Source organism: Rhinatrema bivittatum, chromosome 1 (assembly GCF_901001135.1).
Source record: "Rhinatrema bivittatum chromosome 1, aRhiBiv1.1, whole genome shotgun sequence".
Classification (NCBI taxonomy): Eukaryota; Metazoa; Chordata; class Amphibia; order Gymnophiona; family Rhinatrematidae; genus Rhinatrema; species Rhinatrema bivittatum.
In genome coordinates, this window is record NC_042615.1 from 98,714,539 (window position 1) to 98,737,777 (window position 23,239).

Below are 23,239 nucleotides of genomic sequence, written 5' to 3' on the forward strand. Positions count from 1 at the left end.
CGGTGGCCTGCACTTTTGAAGAAGAGATATAGTTGGAGGATAAGAAAGTGTTTGATGGAGTTAGCAAATTTTTAATTGAATTATTGATGTATATTCCACCATTCATGGCTGTCAGCTACTTCAAAGTGAATTACATTCAGGTATTGTAGGTATTTCCCTCAACCTAGAAGGCTTACAATCTAAGGGCCTCAATAGAAAATTGCACTACTGGGGGGCGGTGGGGGTCCACCCGGGGGGGCGGTCCTGCTATTGGGCGCGAACTAGGACGTGAAAAGGCACCTACCTTTTCGCCATCTGCGGCGTCTTCGCGGAGTCAGCCCCGGTGACGCCCCGACTCCTCCTCTTCTGGGGACGACTCCGCCCCCATCCTGGTATCGCACGCGATAAGGGACTTTTCACATGCGAAACGTCCTTTATCGCGTGCGAGCCACTTAGAAAATGACCCCCTAAAAGGCTAATTTACTTACCGTAGTATTTTTTTATAAAAACAAAATGAGAGAAAAGCTTTAGTAAATAGGCCCCTAAGTTTGTATCTGAGGCAATGAAGGTTAAGTGAGTTGCCCAAGGTCACAAAGAGCAACAGCAAGATCAAGAAACCTTGTTCAAGCCCTGACAGGAACAGTCAGTCTGTGACTGCTGCAGTTACTTTTTATTTATGAAGTGGCTTTTCCAGCAACTGATGTATCACTGAAACAAATCTGCTTTTTGAGAAGTTAGTATCAGTGTTGCAAACCCTTCAGCACCAGTAGTTTAAAACTCAGAGCCATCTGCAGAAACCCATCATCAGCTCCGTTGATTTTACTGAACCTATAATAGGCTGCTGTGACATTTTTATAGGGCAACTGCTAACTGGTGGTAATTTTTGAAGTGTCAGCCCTGCATTATAACTAATGAATGTTCTTCTGTTTTAGAGTTCGAAATGAGCTGCTGATATTATGTGGTTACACTGGAGCTTTGCTTGCAATTAGAAGACATTATACCAGCATTGTACCTGCACTTTATGAGTATACAAGGTAAATGTCCAGTTTATTTATTTATGTATTTATTTATAGGAAGCATATTTTGCTTAAGTGTATGTTATATTTTATTCTCTCTTTAATTGATCTTCTCTCATCTCATGCTGCTACTATGTTCTGTATTGTCAGATTTCAGAACTCAACAGTTCTGACCCAGCCTAGTACCAAAGGGGCCTAAGATATCCTGTAACCTGACATTACCACAAAACCTGTTGCAATACCACTCTGAAACTTGATCACTGCTATGTTTTGCTTTGGCCAGCATTAGTCACTGCCAGTTTAGTGTTTATAAGGCATGTGCATTGTTTAAAATCAATGGATAATATGAACTGAAACAGCTCATTTTAATTACAGTCAATTTTATCTGAAACAAATGTATGGGTGTTTTTCGTTTTGGTAAATATTGAGTTGTATGAGGATAACTTTCAAAACTGCTTGGGTGTGCCCATATACGCATGATTGTGAACTCATGAAAATTTACTACTGTATTTTATAACCTGTGTGCAAATGATTTGCGCAGGTTATAAAATACGAATATATATATATGCAGGCAAACATGCTCACGTATGTAAAAACCATGTGCCGCGAAAATTTGGATTTATCCGACTAAGTAGCAGCATTTAGCCAGATAAGTATGAAAAGTGCTAGTTTCTTAGCATCCAGATAGATGGATTCAGAACCAGTGGGTTATGCACCTCTACCAGCAGATGGAGATGGAGCAAAGCTGACATCACAGATAATATATACTCCTGCAGCCTGGCAGTATTCTCCATCTCCAGCAGATGGTGAATGTGCCTCTCTCTACTGGGAATTGCTTTAAGTTTTAAAAGGAGAAAAATAAGGAAATGTAATTTGCCCCACTGTCCTGTGGTGATGCCAAATGGTCCCACCCCCAGTTAAGAATTCCTGAGGGGATTTCTGAGGTCCCTCAGATGAGTGCCTTGATCCGGTAGCTGGTTTTTCAGCCAGCGTGGACTTAGCTGTTGAAACAGCTGAAAGACAGCGGGTGCAGGAAGCCAAGCATGATGATATATGCCCTCTCCCCCTGCAGCTGGAGGCCAACTCTGTACTCAGCCGGGACGGGCTGAGCTCAGGTAAAGTTAAAAAAAAAACAAAAAACTGAGGAGGGTTTTTTGTAGGGCCTCCTCCTGTCTCCGTGCTCAGCATGCGAATCTGACATTCGTTCCTGCTTCGAAGGAGTTTAAGGGATATGGGCAGCGTAGCTGGTTGAGCATCCCTTTTGGGCTAGGCCCTGCTCTTAGGCTTTTCTCTGTGCACTGCATACTAGGCCGCAGCGGCCATTTTTGCACGTTTTTCCTATATGTTAGGCTGCCTTCTTCTGGACGTTGGTTCGTACAAGTACATCTGGCTGTGTGTCCAAATTGTGCACCCATCTTTTTGAATGCTTAGTTGGATGCCTGCTTGGGCATCCAGTTGGTAGCAGTATCTGATATCTGCACGAGCTTGCCTGAACGCATGATCTGGGCTAGGACACTTAGTTTTTGGGTGCTCATCATGCACATGTTTATGCGCTTAAATTTTAGGATGCCTAACTTGGGGAACCCTTAATTTTGGACGGATATTTTTACAGTGCAAATTCAGCGGGAACCCTTAATTTTGGACGGATATTTTTACAGTGTAAATTCAGCTGGACGCACTCCTTTTCAGTAGCCTGTTAAGCAAACTGATGGTGCCTATAGCTAAGAAACCTAAGCGCCTTTCCCTCTGTACTGACTGTCATATTGGGGCATGTTAGCCTGGAGTTCCCGTTAAATTGTGCCAGCACTGCTTAGAGGTTCGGGGTGAATTGCCTTTGTCTGATTTTACTAAGCGCAGTTCTTCCTAGCCTGATGAGAGCCTGGGTAAAGACATGTCAGAAGAGGCGCCTGATCTTGGAACTCCCTTAATTGGTTCATCAGTGGGGGAAAGGTAGCTTCAGGGACACAGGACAGGTGCCTCCCATCCTGGATCTTAAAGGGGTCAACCGTCATTTGTGGGTAACTCATCTCCACATGGAATCTTTGCATTCAGTGATAATAGCCATGCAGTCAGGCGAGTTTCTTACCTCTTTGGATCTGTTCGAGACATACCTGCATATTACCATCCAGCTAGAGAACCGTTTTCTGCAATTCATGGTCTTGGGTTGTCATTATCAGTTTCGAGCACTACCTTTTTGTCTGGCCACTGCGCTTAGAATTTTTTCCAAGGTTATGGTGGTAGAGGCAGCAGAGTTGAGAAAGATTGGATTCCTGGTACACCCGTACTTGGACGACTAGCTGATTCAGGCCAAGTCTCTGGAAGAGAGCCACTTGGTGACCTGCAAGGTGATTTCCTTGTTGTAGGAGCTCAGTTGTGTGGTGAATCTGCCAAGAGCAGTCTTCACCTGTCTCAGTCTTCACCTGTCTCAGACACAAAGCAGGGCAGGGTTTTCCTGCTAGAGTGTCATATTCCGAAGTTCTCTGAATGGGTGCATCTGTTGATGAACACAATATGCCCTCAGTGTTATCCTATTTACAGGTGCTTGGATTGATGGTGGCGACCCTGGAAGTGATGCCATGGGCGAGGGTGCATATGCATCATCTTCAGCACTCCCTGCTGTCTTGGAGCCTCAGTCTTAGGACTATTCGATTCGGCTCCACCTGGTGATGGAGATCTGCTCTCAACTACAGTGGTGGTTACAAGTGGATCATTGAGGAAAGGGGGGTTTCCCTAAAATCTCCGCACTGGATAGTACTCACGACAGATGCGACACTTCAGGGTTGGGGAGCTCACTGTTAGGAACTTGATAGTGCAAGTGCGCTGGAGTAAAGAAGAGTCTCTGGAACATCAATTGGCTGGAATCCCGGGCAGTCTGGTTGGCTTGCTTGGAGTTCGGCGACAGGTTGTAGGGTCGAGTGGTCTGGATAATGTTGGACAATGCAACGACAGTGGACTACATCAATCGGCAGGGAGAAACCAAGAGCCAGCAAGTGTAGCAGGAAATAGACCATCTTATGGAATGGGTGGAAGTGCAGGAGATCTCAGCCTCAGACATTGCAGGAAAAGACAATGCAAGAGCAGACTTTGTCAGCAGGCAGAGTCTGGACCCAGGAGAATGGGTATTGTCAGATGAGGCATTTCAGCTAATGGTGGATTCCTGGGGTCTTCCTTTCTGGACCTGCTGACAACTTCTCACATAAGAAGGTTCCTCGATTCTTCAGTCACAGGAGAGATTCAAAGTCATTGGGTATCGATGCTCTTGTGCAGGAATGGCCGGAAGACAAGTTGCTGTATGTTTTTCCCCTATGACCCATGTTAGGCAGAGTGGTTCAGAGGGATGGTGCTTCTGGTGGCACCAGATTTGCCCAGGATCTGAGAAGGCTTTTGGTAGACTCCCACCTCCAGCTTCCGGCACACAGGAATCTGTTGCGACAAGGGCCTGTTCTTCATGAAGATCCAACTTGATTTTGTCTTACAGTATGGCCCTTGAGAGAGCTCACTTGCTGAAGCGTAGATATTCTACTGCTGTCATTGCCACCTTGCTAAAAGTGAGAAAGTTCTCCACTTCCTTAGCTTATTTGTGGGTTTGGTGTAGCTTGGGGAGAAGATCAAGGTGTTCTTCCTCATTCAGTTGAGATCTCGCTCATTTTGGAATTTTTGCAGGATGGATTGAATAAAGGGTTGGCCTTAATTCCTTAAAGGTGCAGGTAGTGGCTCTTGTCTAACCACCACCAAGAAGAGGCTAACTGCTCCCTCCTCTGTGAAGCTGGACCACAACCGCTCTTCTCCAGTCTCATGGCATAACTCCCTTTTCCAGGGATCTTTTGAACAGGTCTTTCAGCAGACCCACAGCACATCTCTGAGCTCCCTCATTTTCCTGGGATGACCCCCTCCTTTGGTCCCATGGCCTTATCCACTTTCAGTTTTCCTAGCTTTTCCCATATATTCTGTTCTGTAAACAGAGTTTTGTCTACTCCATCCCCAGGCTCTTGTCAACCAACAACGGTGGTTCTCCAGGGTCTTCTTTAATGAACACCTAACTGAAGTATTTTTTAAATATTTTTACACATTGTTCTTTGTTACCTTTCAATTTCACTATACTTCCCTTCTTTCTCTGATATATCTGAAAAAGGTTTTGTCATCTCATTTTACCTCTCTTGCAATCCTTACCCTCTGCTTGACTTTTTGCTTTCCTGATTTCTTTCTTATTCTCCCTCAATTTCATCAGGAATTCTTCCCTGTGTTCCTTTTTTTGGGATTTTTTATACTTCTTGAATGCTGTTCTTTTTGCCTTTATTTTTTCAACCACCTCCTTTGAGAACCAAATTGGTTTCTTTATCCTCTTACTCTTTTTTTATTTTTTAGCAACCCCAACACAGTCCATGTTTCGGAATGTTTAACCAAGTACTGCATCAGGGGGAATAACTTCATCCTTTGAAGTCACAATTTATTTCATACGGCTGCTGCTTACTCATATGGCATCTACCATGTTGGGGTTGCTCACTTTCGGGCCGGTAAAAGTTATCCGTATAATCTACCCAGATAACTTTCCTGCTCACTGGCTTGCTGAATAGTGAAGGTATTATATATGTGGAGGGCTATTATCAAATGAATCTAGCTGGCTATATCCATTAGCCATTACACATGTAAAATAGCATATACCAGACTATATGGTATTTAGAAACCTCAACATAACACACATAAATCAGGGTCCGGGAGTCAATTTACGCATGTAAAAAGGGATGGGTCAAGGGCAGTCCAAGGAGGGGCCAACATTTTTGCGAGTAAGTTGCTATTTTATAAGCAATTTGTGCATGTAAATTTGGCACCTTACTTGCGTATATTTCCGCCTGCTCAATATCTGGAGTAAGCGATCATTAACATCTTAAAAGTGAAAAAATGACAGGCTGAGTGAAATGGGGGGAACTTCAGGCTGAAGAGTCAGGAGGGTCCTCATGAGCTCCAGATGGACTGGGTGAACTGGTAGATTAATGTTAAAAGTAGTTAGTTAACTGCCAAGCGCATATTAGAAACTTCCCTGATTTAGGCTTGTAAAAAGCAGAATTTCAGATGGCGGGGGGGGGGGGGGGGGTAATGCGTCTAAATAACGTGTGTGAAATCTACTTGCATATGCCTTTAAAATTTGAAGTAAAAATACACGAGTATGTCATTTGCATAAATTCTGATTTATCTGGCTAAATAGCAGCATGCACAACTTAGCTAGATGTCTGAAATTGCTACTTGCATGGTTCACAGTTTTTACTTGCGTGAGCACATTTGCATGCAAATTTACTCGTATTTTATAATCTGCACCTATTGTTTGTGTTCTGTTTATAAAATACTATAACAGTGATGGCAAACTCCAGTCCTCGAGTGCCACAAACTGGCCAGGTTTTCAAGATATCTACAATGAATACGCATGAGAAAGATATGCATGCACTGCCTCCATTGTATGCAAATCTATCCCATGCATATTCATTGTGTATATCTTGAAAACCTGGCCTGTTTGTGGCACTCGAGGACTGGAATTCGCCATCACTGTACTCTAACAGCCTTGCATTCACCCATATACATGTATATGTGGGAACGCACAAGCAGTTTTGAAAGTTATCCTTGTAGTTTTTCCCCCATATAAGTCAGCTCACAGAAATAGTAGGTTGAAGTATATGTGGGTAACTTGTGCTTCCATAACTTTTAGGTAAATTATCAAACATGGACGACCTGGCTAGTCTGTGTTTGAACGTTCTCTAAAGGTAATAAGATATACAGTTCTAGCAAAATTTGCAAACTGAGCAAGTTTTTAAAAATTACCCTTTTAATATATAATTTTTATCCCCACTTCTAGTCAACTTTTAAAACGCAGAGAGGTGTCTGTGCCCCTACAAATTGAACAGCTTTCTATGGAACTCGATGCTTGGAGGGCCTGTACTCAGTCATTTAATAAGTAAGTACAGCAGGCTTAGTAGACTAGAAAAAACTATAAGACCTACATTTGAACACTGTATATTCTTGCATGATGTTACATTCCTTGGAATGTTGATTCCCAACCCTTCAACATTCAGGTCTCAGCTGATAAAATTGTCAATATTCTGGGCCTCATCTGACCTAGTGAGACATAGACTATAGGGGGTGTGGTCGTGACAGCAGGAACTGAAGTGTAAAACAGTGAGGATATTTGCCCTTCTTTCAGCCCCTCAAATCTTTCTTGTTCTTTTTCCTTCTGTCATCCTTTTTCTCCCCAACCATCTTTTGCTGTTTCAGTTTATTTCCCATTAAAAATTAGTCCAAAATAATTGCAGATGTGAAAAAATTTTAAAACAAGAAATAGTCACAAATAAGCTTAATAATATCACTTTTGCAGGATATATATGCCTTACACAGAGAAACCTTTGTTTATAGAGGATGGACCATCATAACACCCTGCAAAGTTGTTCAGTATTTTCACTGCTGAAAGGTCATCAATAATCATCGGTCAGAAAATGGATTTTTAAAATGCTTATAAAACCGTTTTTTTAAAAAGTTATTGAGGATAACTTAAATTTAACCGGATATATATAAAAGCATATAACCAATTAAGTGCCCCCACATACACACACAAAAAAAGATAAGCTGAACGGGCCTAGTGCCCAATCTTCCACCTCTCCCCCATCTATGTGATTCCGATGTTGGGTCCTGCAGCTCAATCCTCAGTTCCCCAAAGAATGAAAAAAGAATGTATGGCCTTTCATGCCTCCCTGTGTAAGTCATTTGTAATCCACACAAATCTACTGACTTTTTAGGGGGTCAAATACTTTTGCAAGCCACTATATATGTATGGTCATTCTCACAGGTGAGGATAACAACAAAGAATAGATGCTCAAGGGTCTTTTTCCAAATTTTTAATTGGTGGAGACGTATGTGATTAATTAAAAGTGCCCAACTCGCGCCAAGTTTCGCTACATTCCGGTGGCTGCCTCAGGGGCTTAAATGAGAGCACACTGAATAACTATTAGTTAATTCCATCAACACCCGCATTACAGACGTATCTTGAATAAATAATGTAGCGCTTAAGCTTCTCCTGGTTCCATTCTCAAATAGCGCCATATACGTGTTTCTGCGTGTCAGTGTGTGCCGTCTCCACTTAGTACAGAATAAAGAGCATATTGGCCCTCTGATGTGTGGGTTAACTTAAGTGATATGTCATGTTCACACATAAATTTACCTGAACCTTGCAGAAGTGTTCCTGGGGTTGGGGGTTAGATCTGGGTTTTTACTTAGGCGCATTCATATAAGTTTACATGCAAAATTTACATGCTCTGGATAGCAGGAAATGTCAGTGGGAAAATTTTCAAATTGAATGTACACACGTGCGTTCCCATTGAAAATTGGTGTAACTTATACATGTATTTGTCTTAATAAGTTACCCAAAATGTTACAAAATGTCCCTGCCTATAAGACATATGTCCTTTAGTTTCACAAACATTTTATATTTGGGAGCGCACTAAATGTATTACAAAATGTTATGTATCATGCAAATACTGTAATTGTATTAATTGCACATGCAGATCAAATGAAGAGATGCCCTATACCCCTCCATCAGAATCACAAAGAAAAGTTTATGCAACATTGTTGGCACAAATAAAAGAAGAACCTCTTAATGGAATGATTGGGCCTGATTATGTAACAGGATCAAATCTTCCAAGCCATTCAGATGTTCACATCTCCTGCCTGACTGGATTAAGAATACAGGTACTGGTTCAATTCATAAAATGGAACAGATAGGAAAGAAGAGAAAGGGAGGTTAAAAAAACAATTTGGGAATTCATGTATGCAAATGTTTGTAATCTAGCCAACAAAGTCATTGACCTAGAAGCCATCAGGATGAAAGAGGACAGTTATGTAGTTGTAGTAAATGAAACATGATTCAGTGATAAGCAGGACTGGTAGTTGAATATAAGGACAGGTTGTGTGAAAAGAGTGGGAAGAGTACCTTTATATGTTAGGAACAAAATAAAAGCCATTGAGATACCAACTGAGCAAGAAGCAACTGAATTGCTGTGGGTTCTCTTAAACAGACCTAAGGTGTCTATTTCATTATCATCCTGCTAGTGGGTTATCTCTGACTATGAGCAGATGGAGACAGAGAAAACACCTTTTTTCAGTGAGATCATCACTTGGTATATAGGCTGATGCTGCACAGGCAATAGTCAGCAATTCTCTGTCTCCAGCAGATGGTGGATACATGCTAGACTGGTTCAGTAAGATTCCTTGGCTCCCAGATCCATGTCCTTCAGGCCAAGACCTTGATGAATTTAATCCCAGGTCAACAGCTTTCATGCTGTTTTTCCCAGTGGAGCAGGACCTCGACTACTAGGCAACAACTTTTGTGATTGTACCCCTAGTAGAGCTGACCCTTGATCATGACCCCCAGATTCCCTTCAGGACCAGTTGAGCAGTACCTGACTCATGACTCCCAGGTTCCTGTACAAACCTGGTTGAGCAGGGCCTGGATCATGACTCATGGGATCCTGTCCATGCCTGGTTGAACAGCTTCTGGTAACTGACTCCCAAGTTCCCTTCGAGATCTGATTGAGCAGTGTCTGGTAAGTGGCATCCAGATTCCATTTGGGGCTTGGTTAAACAGTGTCTGGTAAGTGACTCCTGAGTTACTTTTAGAGCCTGGATAAGCAGCATCTGGTAAGTAGCTCCTAGGTTCCCTTCTGGAGCACTCACAGGGCCTGGCAGGTGGCTCGGGACCCTGTGGGTGGCTCTCAGGCTTTCAGCTAAGCCTGGTTGAGGCTTGCAGGAGTGGACCCACTCCTCATTTCTCCTTTCTCCTTCAAGTCCTATTTCCCTTCCCCCTCCTCACACCCCCCCCCTCCCAACACACACACACACTCACATGCTGGAGTTTAATTTCCGTATCTCTGGATTGGCTGGTCTAAACAACAACAGTAAAGCTGCTTTTATCACAAAAAAAAGAATAATATAGCCACTTGCAGTCCTTCAGCATAGAGGTTTTACAAAGTTGCTAGCAGACAAGGGATTTCTCCTTTGTATAGACCCTTCAAGCAGGCGCAAGTATTCACTGTTGCGGTGGGACGTGCAGCCATATGAGAATTTGGCCTCCTCTTATAAAGTCAAACGCCTCTTACATTTTTTTTTCCTTCTAAGAGGTATATTTGGATGGGGGCCCACTGCTATTGTTGAGACAATTGGCCCTTTAAGAGGAGAATCTCCACAGGCTGCTAAGAGTGTGTTAAAGTAGTAGACTCTGTGACCATTCAAAGAGAGCCATAATTTTCAGTAGTTTGTCCCATACATGGGAAAAACTACAAGGCAGAGGGAAGCAGACTGCTTTGTTACCTCAGCAGTCCATGCTGGCAGCATTAGCCACCAGTTTGGGATATCCCATAAGAACCTAAGAAGTTGCCATATTGGGTCAGACTGAGGGTCCAACAAGCCCAGCATCCCATCTGGCAAATACCCAAACATTAAATAGATCCCATGCTACTAATGAAGTAATAGCAGTGGCTATTCCCTAAGTCAACTTGATTAATAGCAGTTTATGGACTTCTCCTCCAGGAACTTATCCAAACCTTTTACAAACCCAACTAACTGCCCTAACCACATCCTCTGACGACAAATTCCAGAGCTTAATTATACATTGAATGAAAAAAGAATTTTCTCCAATTTGTTTTAAATGTGCTACTTGTTAACTTCATGGAGTGTCCCCTAGTCCTTCTATTATCTGAAAGATTAAATAACTGATCCACATTTACCCATTCTAGTCCCCTCATAACTTTATAGACCTCCATCATATCCCCCTTGAGCTGACTCCTGTCCAAGCTGAACAGCCACAACCTCTCTAGCCTCTCTACAGGGGAGCTGCTCAAGTCCCTTTATCACTTTGGTTGCTCTTCTCTATACCTTCTCCAGTGCTACTATATCTTTCTTGAGATGTGGCAACCAGAACTGCACACGACACTCTACGTGTGGTATCTCTATGGAGTGATACAGAGGCAGCATGACATTTCCCGTTCTACTCGCCATTCACTTCCCAACAATGCCCAACATTCTGCTTGCCCCTTTGACCATTGCAGCTCTCAAGCCAATGATTTCAATGGATTAGCCACTATGGCACCCAGATCCTTTTCCTGGGTGGCAGCCCCCACCGTGGAACCCTAGATATCGATCAGCCCATTCATAAGATGATGAAGACAAGACTTGTTAATACAAGTCACACAGTAGGTTAGTACTTCTATTCGGGATTATGAAAGAAAAAGGCTGGTTCCTCTGGTGCTCCCTTGGTCAGGAGGAGGTCAACAGATGTCCTGATTCAGTTGGAAACCCTTGCTTTGTCAGTCTGGCAGTGAAGCACAAGGAGTTCTTTCTTCCCTGGACCTTTTAGAAACTTCTGTTAAATTCCCATTGGGGAAATATTTAGAGGTTCTCTTTGTCCCTTTGGGTTTTATATTCAAGAGAAGCATTTCTGCTGTTAACCCCTGCTCTTTGGACTTGCCTCAGTGGCAAAGTCCTTCCCTCCAGAGTTGGAAGGACATGTCCCATCCTTATTTTAATCCATACTTGTCATTCAAAGGCTTAGAAGTTTCTGTTAACCTCATCCAAGGGGGCTCAAGTCCTCTGTGTCTTGGGCTGAATGGTGAGCTATGCGGGAAGTCTGGTGCCTTCCCAGTCTCTGGGTTTTCTTGAGGATTTGACTAGATAACAGCGTACGCAGAGGCTTCCTGACTCAGGTAAGAGTCTATAAATGGTTAGATCAAATGTGGGACTTCTCCCACAGAGGTCTCCCAGAGTGTAGGAGAATCACCAGCCTCTGGGTTCTGGATGACCTCTCTGGATCTAATTCTCTGGAGCCAGGACTCACCTACAGCTTCAGATATCTTTATTGTCCTGCTAATCCACACAGTCAAAGCACTTCAGAGTGTGTCTCCCTCTTCCATTCCATCAGGGATGGCCTGATGTGTATGGTAGGTACCATGATCTAAAAAATGGAATGCACCTGAATCCTCCCAGATATGGGCTATGGGCGTGTCAGCCTGGTGTGCATAGTGCAAGGAATCTGATCTATAGAAGAAGAAGTGGGTGGTCTATAAACAAACCGGAAACCAAGGTTATCAGACCAGCCTGGTTATAGTTTCTGCCCTTAATAGTTTCTTATATGAACGGGCAAGGGGACGTTCAGAGACCAGTGATAGCCCAGGAAACAAGCAGGTTGTTCTGATAATCAGAGCAGAACTTACTGTGGTGTTTAGCAATTCGTATTGCAAGGATAGCACATGTTCACTCTGACTTCTTCAACAAGAATAAGTTGATCCCTAGAGTGTGAGAGCTCAGACTGGAAGCTTTTCTGAACAGAATAGATTATTGGGTTCCCCACAATTGGATCTGATGGCAAATCACAAACTTCGAAGGCTATCAGATGTTTCAGCTTGCAGGAAAAAGAAAAGTTCAGCAATTGCTTGTAGCCCAGTATACCAGGAACTACCTTTGTTGTTTGTCCTATTAGCCTAATCCTTGAGGAGTCCATACCATAGAAAAGGTGCCAAAAAAGGAAGACAAGAAAAGCAGCAAGCCAAGAAAAAATAGCTGGAAAGCTATGAGAACAAATGCTTGTACTCTGTGTAACAAAATTCCAGATCTGCAGGACATAATGGTGGAGGCAGACTTGGATATTGTTGCTATTATAAAGACGTGGTTCAGTTTGTCTCATGATTGGGATATGGCCATACCAGACTATAACATATTAAGGAAGAATAGAGATGACAGAAAAGGGGGAGGAATAGTTCTCACTAACAAGAACAATATCCAAACATTTGAAATTCAGGTTTTTTGGGGAAAGGAGGAAGCACTATGCACTGTATTAAAAAGAGATGATGGTACATCTGTCTACACTTATGTGGTCTATAGTAGGGATGTGAATCGTTTTTTGACGATTTAAAATATCGTCCGATATATTTTAAATCGTCAAAAATCGTTAGGGCCACGATACAATACCAATTCCCCCGATTTATTGTCAAAAAATCGTAAATCGGGGGAAGGGGGAGGGCAGGAAAACCGGCACACAAAAACACCCTAAAACCCACCCCCGACCCTTTAAATTAAATCCCCCACCCTCCCGAACCCCCCCAAATGCCTTAAATTACCTGGGGGTCCAGCGGCGGTCCAGAACGGTCTCCTGCAATTGAATCGTGTTGTCTTCAACCGGCGCCATTCTGTGCCGCCATTTTGCAAAATGGCGGCGCAAAATGGCGGCGGCCATAGACCAACACGATTCGACTGCAGGAGGTTGTTCCGGACCCCCGCTGGACTTTTGGCAAGTCTTGTGGTGGTCAGGAGGCCCCCCCCAAGCTGGCCAAAAGTCCCTGGGGGTCCAGCGGGGGTCCGGGAGCGATCTCCTGCCGGCGCCATTTTCCGTACGGAAAACGATTTGCGGCAGGAAATCGCTCCCGGAGGGGGTTCGGGAGGGTGGGGGATTTAATTTAAAGGGTTGGGGGTGGGTTTTAGGGTGTTTTTGTGTGCCGGTTTTCCTGCCCTCCCCCTTCCCCCTTCCCCCGATTTAGCTACGGACCGCCGCTGGACCCCCAGGTAATTTAAGGCATTTGGGGGGGGGTTCGGGAGGGTGGGGGATTTAATTTAAAGGGTCGGGGTGGGTTTTAGGGTGTTTTAGTGTGCTGGTTTTCCTGCCCTCCCCCTTCCCCTTCCCCCGATTTAGCTACGGACCGCCGCTGGACCCCCAGGTAATTTAAGGCATTTGGGGGGGGGGGTTCGGGAGGGTGGGGGATTTAATTTAAAGGGTCGGGGGTGGGTTTTAGGGGGTTTTAGTGTGCCGGTTCACGATTTTCACGATTTTCACGATACTCTAAACACCCAAACGGCGACAATACGATTCCCTCCCCCTCCCAGCCGAAATCGATCGTTAAGACGATCGAGGACACGATTCACATCTCTAGTCTATAGGGCCTCAGACTCAGAGATCTGGCCAAAGATATCCAGTAGGTGAGAAGGAAAGGTGAGATGTTGCTTGTCGGTGACATTAATCTGTCAGATATGGATTGGAATATCCCTTCTGTAGAATCTGCAAGAAATAGAGAAACTGTGGATGGCTGTCAAGGGGCTCTGTTTAGGCAAATGAGGATGGAACTCACAAGGGATGCTCACAAATTGAGACAGAACCTCTAATGTCCAGGTGGGTATCCACTGAGCACCAATGATCATCAGATGGTATAATTTCATATATTAGCCAAGACAGAGAGAAGTCACACGAAGACCAAGGTCTTGGATTTCAAAAATATGGTCTTTCATAAAATGGGAATATACCTTGAAAAGGAACTAGAAAGCAGGAGGAAGATGAGTGAAGTGGAACGTTGTGGGAAGTTTCCTAGGAGATCAATATTCAAAGCCATTTAGCCAGATAACTCAAAAATTATCCAGCTAAATGGCAACCTTTAAATATATGGCCACTTATCTGGCTAAATTATAGCCAGATAAGTCATCATCCGGCTATAATTTAGCTGGATAAAAAAGAGCCGTTCCAGGCCGTGACTAAATTATCCAGCTAATGTAACCAATTTTCAATTATAAACAGCTTAGTTAACCAGATAATTTAGACCTGCTTTGAAGCAGGTCTAAAGTTATTTGCTGGATAGCCAGCCACTTAACTGGATATCTTTCAGTGATATCCAGTTAAGTGCAGTTGTGTACCTAAAAAAAAAAAAAAAAAATTCACTGTGGGCCCTGTTCTGATTGCCATCCTTCAGCTCAAATGTAACAAAGCCCTTGCTGGCCATAATAACCCCAAACCCCTTCACTACTAAAATCACGGCGATGGCCCTCCAGGTCTCCTGGCCTTCCCTCCCCCCACCATTCACCCCGCAAGGCAAAGTCACCACCCTACAATTTGCCCCAGTGCCCCCATCCCCTCTGCAAGGCCTGCCACCTACACAGTACCTTAAAATATGTCCTTATGTGACCTAGGATCACAGACTGTGATGATCCCATGTGCTTCCAGACTAGCCCTTAGCAACCATGCTGGAAGCATAAGGTATCAGAATAACTGTCCAGCTCATCTTCCTCATTTTGGCATAATATTGATTCTGAAGGAATATCGGTGTAACCCCAAATAACAATTGTGGATAACCTCTGACTGTATCTCAAGTGGAAGCTGCAGCTGTAGGAAGTTTCTGGTATAGATAACCTTACAGTAGTTTATCAGATTTACCCAATAAACGTGATACAAATTCATTAGCTTTAGGGAGCAGATACAGACATCTTTTATGAGATAATTAATTTATTAGCAGCTTAAGGTTAAATAAGAGTAATACAGTACAATTCTATTTTTTGTTTGTTATGTTAGTTTCAGTTTTACAGTGTAAGCACTGTCATGTAAGATAAGCAGAAAATAAATGTTATCGTTAAGCTCAACTTAGAATTATGCAATTGCCAAAATAGATTAGTTCAGCTGTAAGGTAACTTAAGCCAGTGCCTCGCTTTCCTTTATAAGTACTGCACAAGTCTAGGATCACTCCTATAAAAGGACTCCATCTCAATACCAAGGGATTAATCCAGTGGAATCCCTTTTAGTGGATAACAGATAAAACCCCGACAGTCTCACAGACATCTCCATGAGATAAGCTAGCAAAAAAGGGGTAAAATTCACTAATTGGCCAAAAGTCCTTCAATGGGAATATTTGTAAACAATTGCAGTAACGTTAATGAGCAACTGTACTGAGTACCTGAAACTCAATTTTATCTGGAAACTCACAGTTATTAGTGATCTGCAATCAGTTCAGTTAACAAAGCTCTCTTAGCAGAACTTGGGGAATCCATGAAAAAAACCACAGGGAAAAACCCTTAGCAAATGGTCTTTCAAAATATTCCAGTTTCCCCAGGATAATGTCAGACATCCATATCCATCTGGGTAACTCAGAGTCCTTTTCTCCAAGTCCCAACTTGATTGAATATTCAGTTCCATAAGGGTTCAGTGTAGATCCAGATTGGCTATTGCTACCTCCTATAGACACAGGATTGGTGATATCAGGCAAGATACAAAGTTTCATTAAGGACATGTTCTCACTTCTGGTTCACCTCATTTGGGAGGTAATGGCAACTCTCTGATATGAAGAAACAAACGCAGTCTTTTCTCCTCTGTGTAAAAACAGTCTCATATAAAGTTGCCAAAAACATCACATGGCTGCAAACTCCATGTCTGCATTGCTTTAGGCCTGCATTTTTACTCTGTCTGTTTGCATAGAAATAGCCTCAAAATTCATGATGCACATCCTGTCTAGGGCCACTGGCATTTGCCCTACAATACGGATTTACTTCAGGGCTCGCCGCTCTCAGCTATCCTGTTTAACATATATTTATTCACTATGGGGTAGATTTTCTAAAAGAGCGCGATCAGCCTACTTTTTGCTTGCGCATCAGACTCAAGCAAAAGTACGCTGGATTTTAGTAGATACGCTCGGAGCCGCGCGTATCCACTAAAATCCTGGATCGGCGCGCGCAAGGCTATCGATTTTGTATAGCCTGCGCGCGCCGAGCCGCGCTGCCTCCCCCGTTCCCTCCAAGGCCGATCCGAAATCGGAGCGGCCTCGGAGGGAACTTTCCTTTGACCTCCCCTCACCTTAACCCTCCCTTCCCCTACCTAACCCCACCCACCCGGCCCTGTCTACACCCCCCCTTACCTTTGTCGGGGGATTTACGCCTCCCGGAGGGAGACTTAAATCCCCGCGCGCCAGCGGGCCGCTGCCGCGCGCCGGGCCGCGACCTGGGGGCGGGTACGGAGGGCGGCGGCCACGCCCCCGGGCTGTAGCCACGCCCCGTACCCGCCCCCAAAACGCTGGCCGACACGCCCCCGGAACGCCGCGACGACCGGGCCCGCCCCCCGACATGCCCCCCTCCGAGAACCCCGGGACTTACGCGAGTCCCGGGGCTCTGCGCGCGCCGGGAGGCTATGTAAAATAGGCTTCCTGGCGCGCAGGGCCCTGCTCGCGTAAATCCGCCCGGTTTTGGGCGGATTTACGCGAGCAGGGCTCTGAAAATCCGCCCCTATATGTATATATGTTTTCACTATATGTATATATGTTTTCACTATATGTTTTCCTGCCTGGATGTCCACTATTGGGTATACGTTGATGACATCCGTTTTTCTTTCCAGTCCTTTCCGCCGGTCAGATACAGCCCAGATGGTTTACTTGCTTGCCATCTTCTAAAGCATAACACAACCCACATATACCAAAAAATATTATTTTTCCTTTTGTCATTTTGCTATGTGAAATTTAATCACTTTTAATAAATATTAAAAATTGAACAAAAAAATTTAAGATGTACAGTGGTCGTTTCATAAATGAGCACAGGTACTATCCAGGTTAACCCAACTCTTGTTTTTAATCATGAACAACCCACCATCCACCTGCTTATTTATATCACTTTAATCAAAACTTTCAAAAATTCCCCAAAACTTCAAAATTCATTTATTAAAAAGTTTTATAATAAGGACACCTCGCCGCTACTCAGTTTTAAACACACAGTTCTGTTGCAAATGGCAAAAAATTGTTTTTCGTCTTAAACACGATGTAAAAGGGAACACTTAATTGTATCAGCTGAGCGAATGCTCTCGTGGCTATAGAAAGTGACGACATGAAAGAGCACTTATCTTGATGTACAAAAGCCCTTAGCTTAATAGACTAAACAGGAGCGCTTGATAATTAGTTGGAACGAATGATAAACCATTGTCTAAAGTTTGTTGTTATACCAAACTCAATTGTATATTTGAAAAATTGATTATGGCCGTTGACCTTTGTTCCCCTGTTGTCGAGTCCATCTTGTGTACTTTGGTTCCTGTGGTGTTTTGTGACGTTCCTTTTTCTGTTGTTGGTAATCCTTTCTTAGCTTTTGTTGTCCCCCCGCATCCTGGAAATAATCTTTAGGCCTGCAGGATTCCACATCCTCCTGCTCATCTGACCCGTTCAAATTGTCTCCAGACGAGAACGCAAATTGTACCTTTTTGGAAGGTTTATCTGCCCCTTTTTGTCCATCCAAGTATAAACTTTGTTGTTAGAATAATTCAACTGGTCACGTTTGAATTTTTTTATTTTCACTTCCTTGATACCACCACGAAATTCATCAAAAAGCACCCGAGATTTTAAAAAAAAAAAAGGGGGGGGGGGGCGTGGTTAGGCTAATTTCCCAGTTCCTGCATCGCAACATGTGTTACATTTATTGCACCCATGCTATTTTTCACATCACACATTGATTAATCCACCGCAGGCACATTACTGACCAAAAAGGGTTTTATCGCAAATGGTGGTTCAGTGAGAGAGAGACCAATATGTAAGTTTACTATTTATACTACTGTAAGAGGGGGCACTTTTAACTTGGGTGAGGTTTTAGGAGTGGGGTAGGTTTTGGGGGGCTATTTTACATACACATTCAAAAAAACATTTCGGCAAGCACAGCACACAGAAAAAAGGTGTTGTTATTTCCGGCATTAAAACCTGCGTTACTCTATTGCATTTGATGTTAAGAGCTGCTCATTACCATTAACACTGCCCAAACTCCTACCTCTTGCATACCAAATCTGACATTTGCATTCTAATGCATGTTGCGCTATTTACCACTCATGTTACGGCAGCTTATCAAACCACTGTCATAGGCAAATAATTTTAGGACAATACTTCAAGCCTTATTGTTTACCAGGCTTGATTATTATAATACACTTTACTTTGGATTCCCTATTTCCACATTAAGACCACTACAAATTGCTCAAAATGGTTATGGTTTAAACAGAAGGCAACATATTGTGCCTTCATTGGCTCCGTTTGCTGGCATGTGCAATACAAAGTAAACACTATAATCCAAAAGTTAAAAATCTATATTCCATCTCTGTTTGTCCCAATCCAGACTTCTTTCTGTACATTCTCTGAAATTTACATGTCTGACCCAAATCAGAGAATATGCCTTTTTGGTCACAAGCACCATTTTGTGGAACTTCATGCCAGAATCTTTTATGTCTACCTCATGTTCAAACCTTTTCAAGAAATTATTATAAAATTTTTGTTTCAATTAGCATTTAAGTGTGATTTCTAGCCATCCCTAATTCTACTCAAGCCATTATCTACATTTATTTATTTTATTTAGATTTTTATATTCTGCTTTTTGCACTTTTTATGTAGTTATTGTAGTGTTTGGTGTGTTACTATTTTATTGCATGTCTTTATGATCTGTTTTTATCTATTTATTATGAATGTATTTTATTGTAAACAGTCTTGAATCTCTGACCAAACAGTATAAATTTGTCTTAAATAAATGGCAACAAATCTTTGTCATGAATCGTGCTGCCCGTGGGTGCCCCCGCGAGCAGGCACACTCACCACCATGTTATCTTCACCGATGCGGCAGGACGCCGCCGTCGGCCTGCCCATGCGGCCCGGAGGCCGCCTGCGATCCTCTTCTGCTCTCCGGTCGGAGCCGCGGCCCTTCTGCTTTTCTTCGGGGCTGGGAGTGCCCCTGATGCTGTCTTCTGTCTTCGCGGCGTTTAGGCCGCATCCCCGGGCTGGCCAGCGGCTGGAGCCGCCCCTGGGGCTCTTCGCAGCGGCTGGAGCTACTGCCAACGTCAGGGCCTGCTCCTCAGGCCCTGCCCTTTGTCCTACGCGACTACGTCGGTGCAGGCCGCTGTCCGCGGTCCTGCACAGCTCCTGCACTCTTCTTAGGCGCGCGGCCGCGTCTTCCTTTACAATTTAAAGGGCCAGACACAGGAAGTGTCTTGGCCCCACCTTGATGACTGTTTCCTGCTTCAGCCCTATAAAGGGCTGCTCTGTCAGTTGTTCCTGGCCTTGCATCGTCGTGGAGTCTTCGCTCTGGAGGCTCCTGCCTGCCAGAGCCTGTATAAGGTCTTCTCTTCATGGAGCTCCTCGTCGTGTTCATTGTTCAATGTCAAGTCTTCGTGCCTGAGGTCCTCGTCCAGGTGTCTTCATCCTCTATGTCCTGGTGTTCCTGCCTTCCGTGATGTTCCTTCCTACTCCATGCCTCGTCTTCGCTCTCGAGCCTTCTGGTCCGGTAGGCCGGGGGTCCCTCAGATGCAGTACTCCTGAGAGGACTAGCCTGCCGGTGGACGGTTGTCCTGTGCTCCTGAGCCGTCAAGTCCCGGATGTGTGTTCCTGTGCTGTCCCGCTCCCGTCGTGGTCCGTGACCAGTCTGCAAGGGCTGTGTAGGGCACGTACTGGGACAGGGTGGTCCGCGACTCAGTCCCGCGGGTGGCCTGAGTAGGGCGCCCTGAGAGACAGTGCCAATGTCCATGCCTTGTGTTATTTATTTATTTATTTATTTATTTATTTATTTAGCATTTTTATATACCGACGTTCTCGATACAAATATCAAATCAGGTCGGTTTACATAAAACAAAACAATCGCGGTGAGGCGTTACAATAAACGGAGTTTCAGAACATGAGAATAAATATTAAATAAACAACAGTGACTCATCAAATGACGAGAATCTATATAGTAAATAACATGTAATAAAATAGATAATGGTGTAAATAACTAACTTGAAATAAAATAAATAATAAATAGAATAGTATAAAATATATATGTAAAGACAACAGTAACTCGTTATGATACGTGAAACATGTAGAGAATAACTACATGTTTTGTGTTGCCTTTATGGATGGCAAGAGTCTCGTCTTGGATGCCTCGATCCCAAGTGTCTTCATCCCTGGATGCCGTTGCATCAGCCATGTGTCTTCGTCCCTGGATGCCGTTGCATCAGCCATGTGTCTTCGTCTCTGGATGCCCTCGCATCACTCCATAGCCATGTCTTCATGTCAAGGCCCGTCTGCCCTCAACCTCAGGCCAGGCCTGCTGCTCCATGCTGCTCGCAGCAGGTCCGAAAGGGCCCGGAATGGTCGGAGGACCATTCACCTTCCATCATCCTCGGATGTTGGCCATGGGAGCTTGCAGGCCTGGCGGAGGGTAGACCGTCAGCCATGCAGGGACACCGTCAACCCTTGGCTCGGCCCTGAAGGTCTGGGTCGAGCTGAGGCCCATGGGCACACGAAAAACACCGTTCTCAACACTTTATATAAGAAAAGTAAATAAAATGAACAGGAAACCAATGTGACTGTCTAAGGAGATGGCTGAAAAAATAAAGGCAAAAAGATCAGCATTAAAAGAAAGTACAAAGAAACTCAAAAAAAGGCATACATGGAAGAATATCTGGAGAAGCTGAAAGAATCAAGGAAAGAAATGAAGATAGCAATATATCAACTGGAAGAGACAATCACCAATGAGATAAAATGAGGTAACAAAACATCTTTCAGATATATCCGAGAAAGAAAGGCCAGAGGTGGTCTTGTAAGATAGATAAGAGAATAAAGATGAAGAAATAGCAAAAATATTAAACAAATAATTTGGCTTAGCATCCACTAAAGAACTTGGAGAAGGACCGTTCTGGCTGGCAAGAGTACAGATAGAGGAGGGGAAGATACCACCCCATTTATAGAGGAGATTGTTTGAGTGGAACTAGAAAAATTGAATATGGCCAGGGCCAAGGGGCTGGATGAGTTGCATCCCAGGATACTAAGGGGGTTCAGAGATGTCCTGGCAGGTCCAGTGAAGGACCTTTTCAATAGGTCCTTGGAGACAGAAGTAGGGTCACAAGATTGGAAAAGGGTGGTTATAATCCCGCTTCACAGAAGTGATAGCAGAGAAAATGCTGGAAACTATAGGCTAGATAGCCTTATATTGGTAGTAGGAAAATTAATGGAGATTCTGCTGAAAAAAAGGATAGTGAACTATCTACAATCCGTTGGATTACTGGATCCAAGGTAACATGGTTCTACTAAAGGAAATGCCTGTCGAATCTGATAGATTTATTTGATTGGGTAACTAGAGAATTAGGTCAAGACCGAGTACATGTGATTTACCTGGATTTCAGCAAAGCTTTTGATACAGTCCCACATAGGCTCGTGAACAAAATGAGAAACTTGGGAGTGGATCCCAAGGTGGTAGAATGGATCACAAATTAGTTGCTAGACAGATAAAACTGAATAGTGGTAAATAGAACCTATTCTGAGGAGAGAAGAGTCATAAGTGGAGTGCTTCACAGATTGATTCTAGAACCGATTCTGTTCAATATCTTTGTGAGTGATGATATGGGAGCGTTAAAAGAAAAAGTTTGCCTTTTTGCGGATGACACAAAGATCTGCAACAGAGTAGACATACTTGAAGGAGTAGAGAGAAAGAGAGGAGATTTAAGAAAACTCAAGGAGTGGTCAAAGGTTTGGCAGCTGGGACCCGGTGCCAAGGAGTGCAGAGTTATATGTTTAGAGTGCAGCAATCTGTATCTAAAGGGGGGGGGGGGGGAAGGGGGAAGACTGATGTGCACAGAGAGGGAAAGTTCTTGTGGTGATAGTGTATAGAGTGAGGCATAACCAGCAGGAAAAAAGAGGTATAATACAGGTCTTTGGTGAGGATTCACCTGGAATCCTGTTTTCATTTCTGGAGATAATTTCTCAAAAAGGAATGGACAGGATAGAAGCGTTCCAGAGAAAGGCAACCAAAATGGTATGGGATCTACATCAAAAGCCATATGAGATGAGCCTGAAGGATCTGAATATGTAATCTCTGGAGGAGAGGAAAGATCGAAGAGATATGATACAGACCTTTAAATACCTGAAAGGAATTGATGCACAGGAATCAAACCTTTTCCCGTGGAAAGAAAGCTGTAGGATTAGGAGTCATGATATGAAACTCTAAGGGGGTGGACTCAGAAATGTCAGGAAATATTTCTTCACAAAAAGGGTGGTGGATGCATGGAATGCCCTCCTGGAAGAGGTGGTGAAGACAAGAAACGTAATGGAATTCAAAAGGCCATGTGATAAACACAGAAGATCCCTTGTGGCTAAAGGATAGAAATTAAGAAAAGGGATAGCCTATGTTAACTGGGATAACCTATACGAAGTGGTAGTTACTACCCGCAACAGAAGGTATGGGGGGTAATCTGCGCAGAACGGCAGTTACTACCCTAAAAAAATCTTTCTGGGCAGACTGAATATACCACTTTTGTCATTTTCAGCCAATATTTACTATGATTTTGTGAGTGTGTTAGTGCAGAGAGGAATATTCTTCAGCAGTGATCCTGTCTGCTTGAATATCATTAAACTTGAGGCTTCTTTCAAATCTCTAACTGTATCACCCTGGTGGGTGGACATTACATCCATGCTGACCCACCTGCAAAGGGG

At 43.7% G+C, this 23,239-nt stretch overlaps 1 protein-coding gene across 6 annotated transcripts in view; it reads left to right on the forward strand.

Annotated features, from left to right (window-relative positions):
- WDR17 (WD repeat domain 17) overlaps nucleotides 1-23,239 on the forward strand; it is a 533,217-nt gene that overhangs the window by 478,414 nt on the left and 31,564 nt on the right. For 5 of the 6 annotated variants that reach the window (XM_029578099.1, XM_029577946.1, XM_029578033.1 and 2 more), the window contains 3 exons: nucleotides 912-1,013; nucleotides 6,841-6,939; nucleotides 8,540-8,723. In XM_029578099.1, the coding sequence (XP_029433959.1) occupies nucleotides 912-1,013; nucleotides 6,841-6,939; nucleotides 8,540-8,723 (385 nt within the window). Of the gene's footprint in view, nucleotides 1-911; nucleotides 1,014-6,840; nucleotides 6,940-8,539; nucleotides 8,724-23,239 lie in introns of those variants that run through there. The other variant, XR_003852810.1, reaches the window with a different exon arrangement.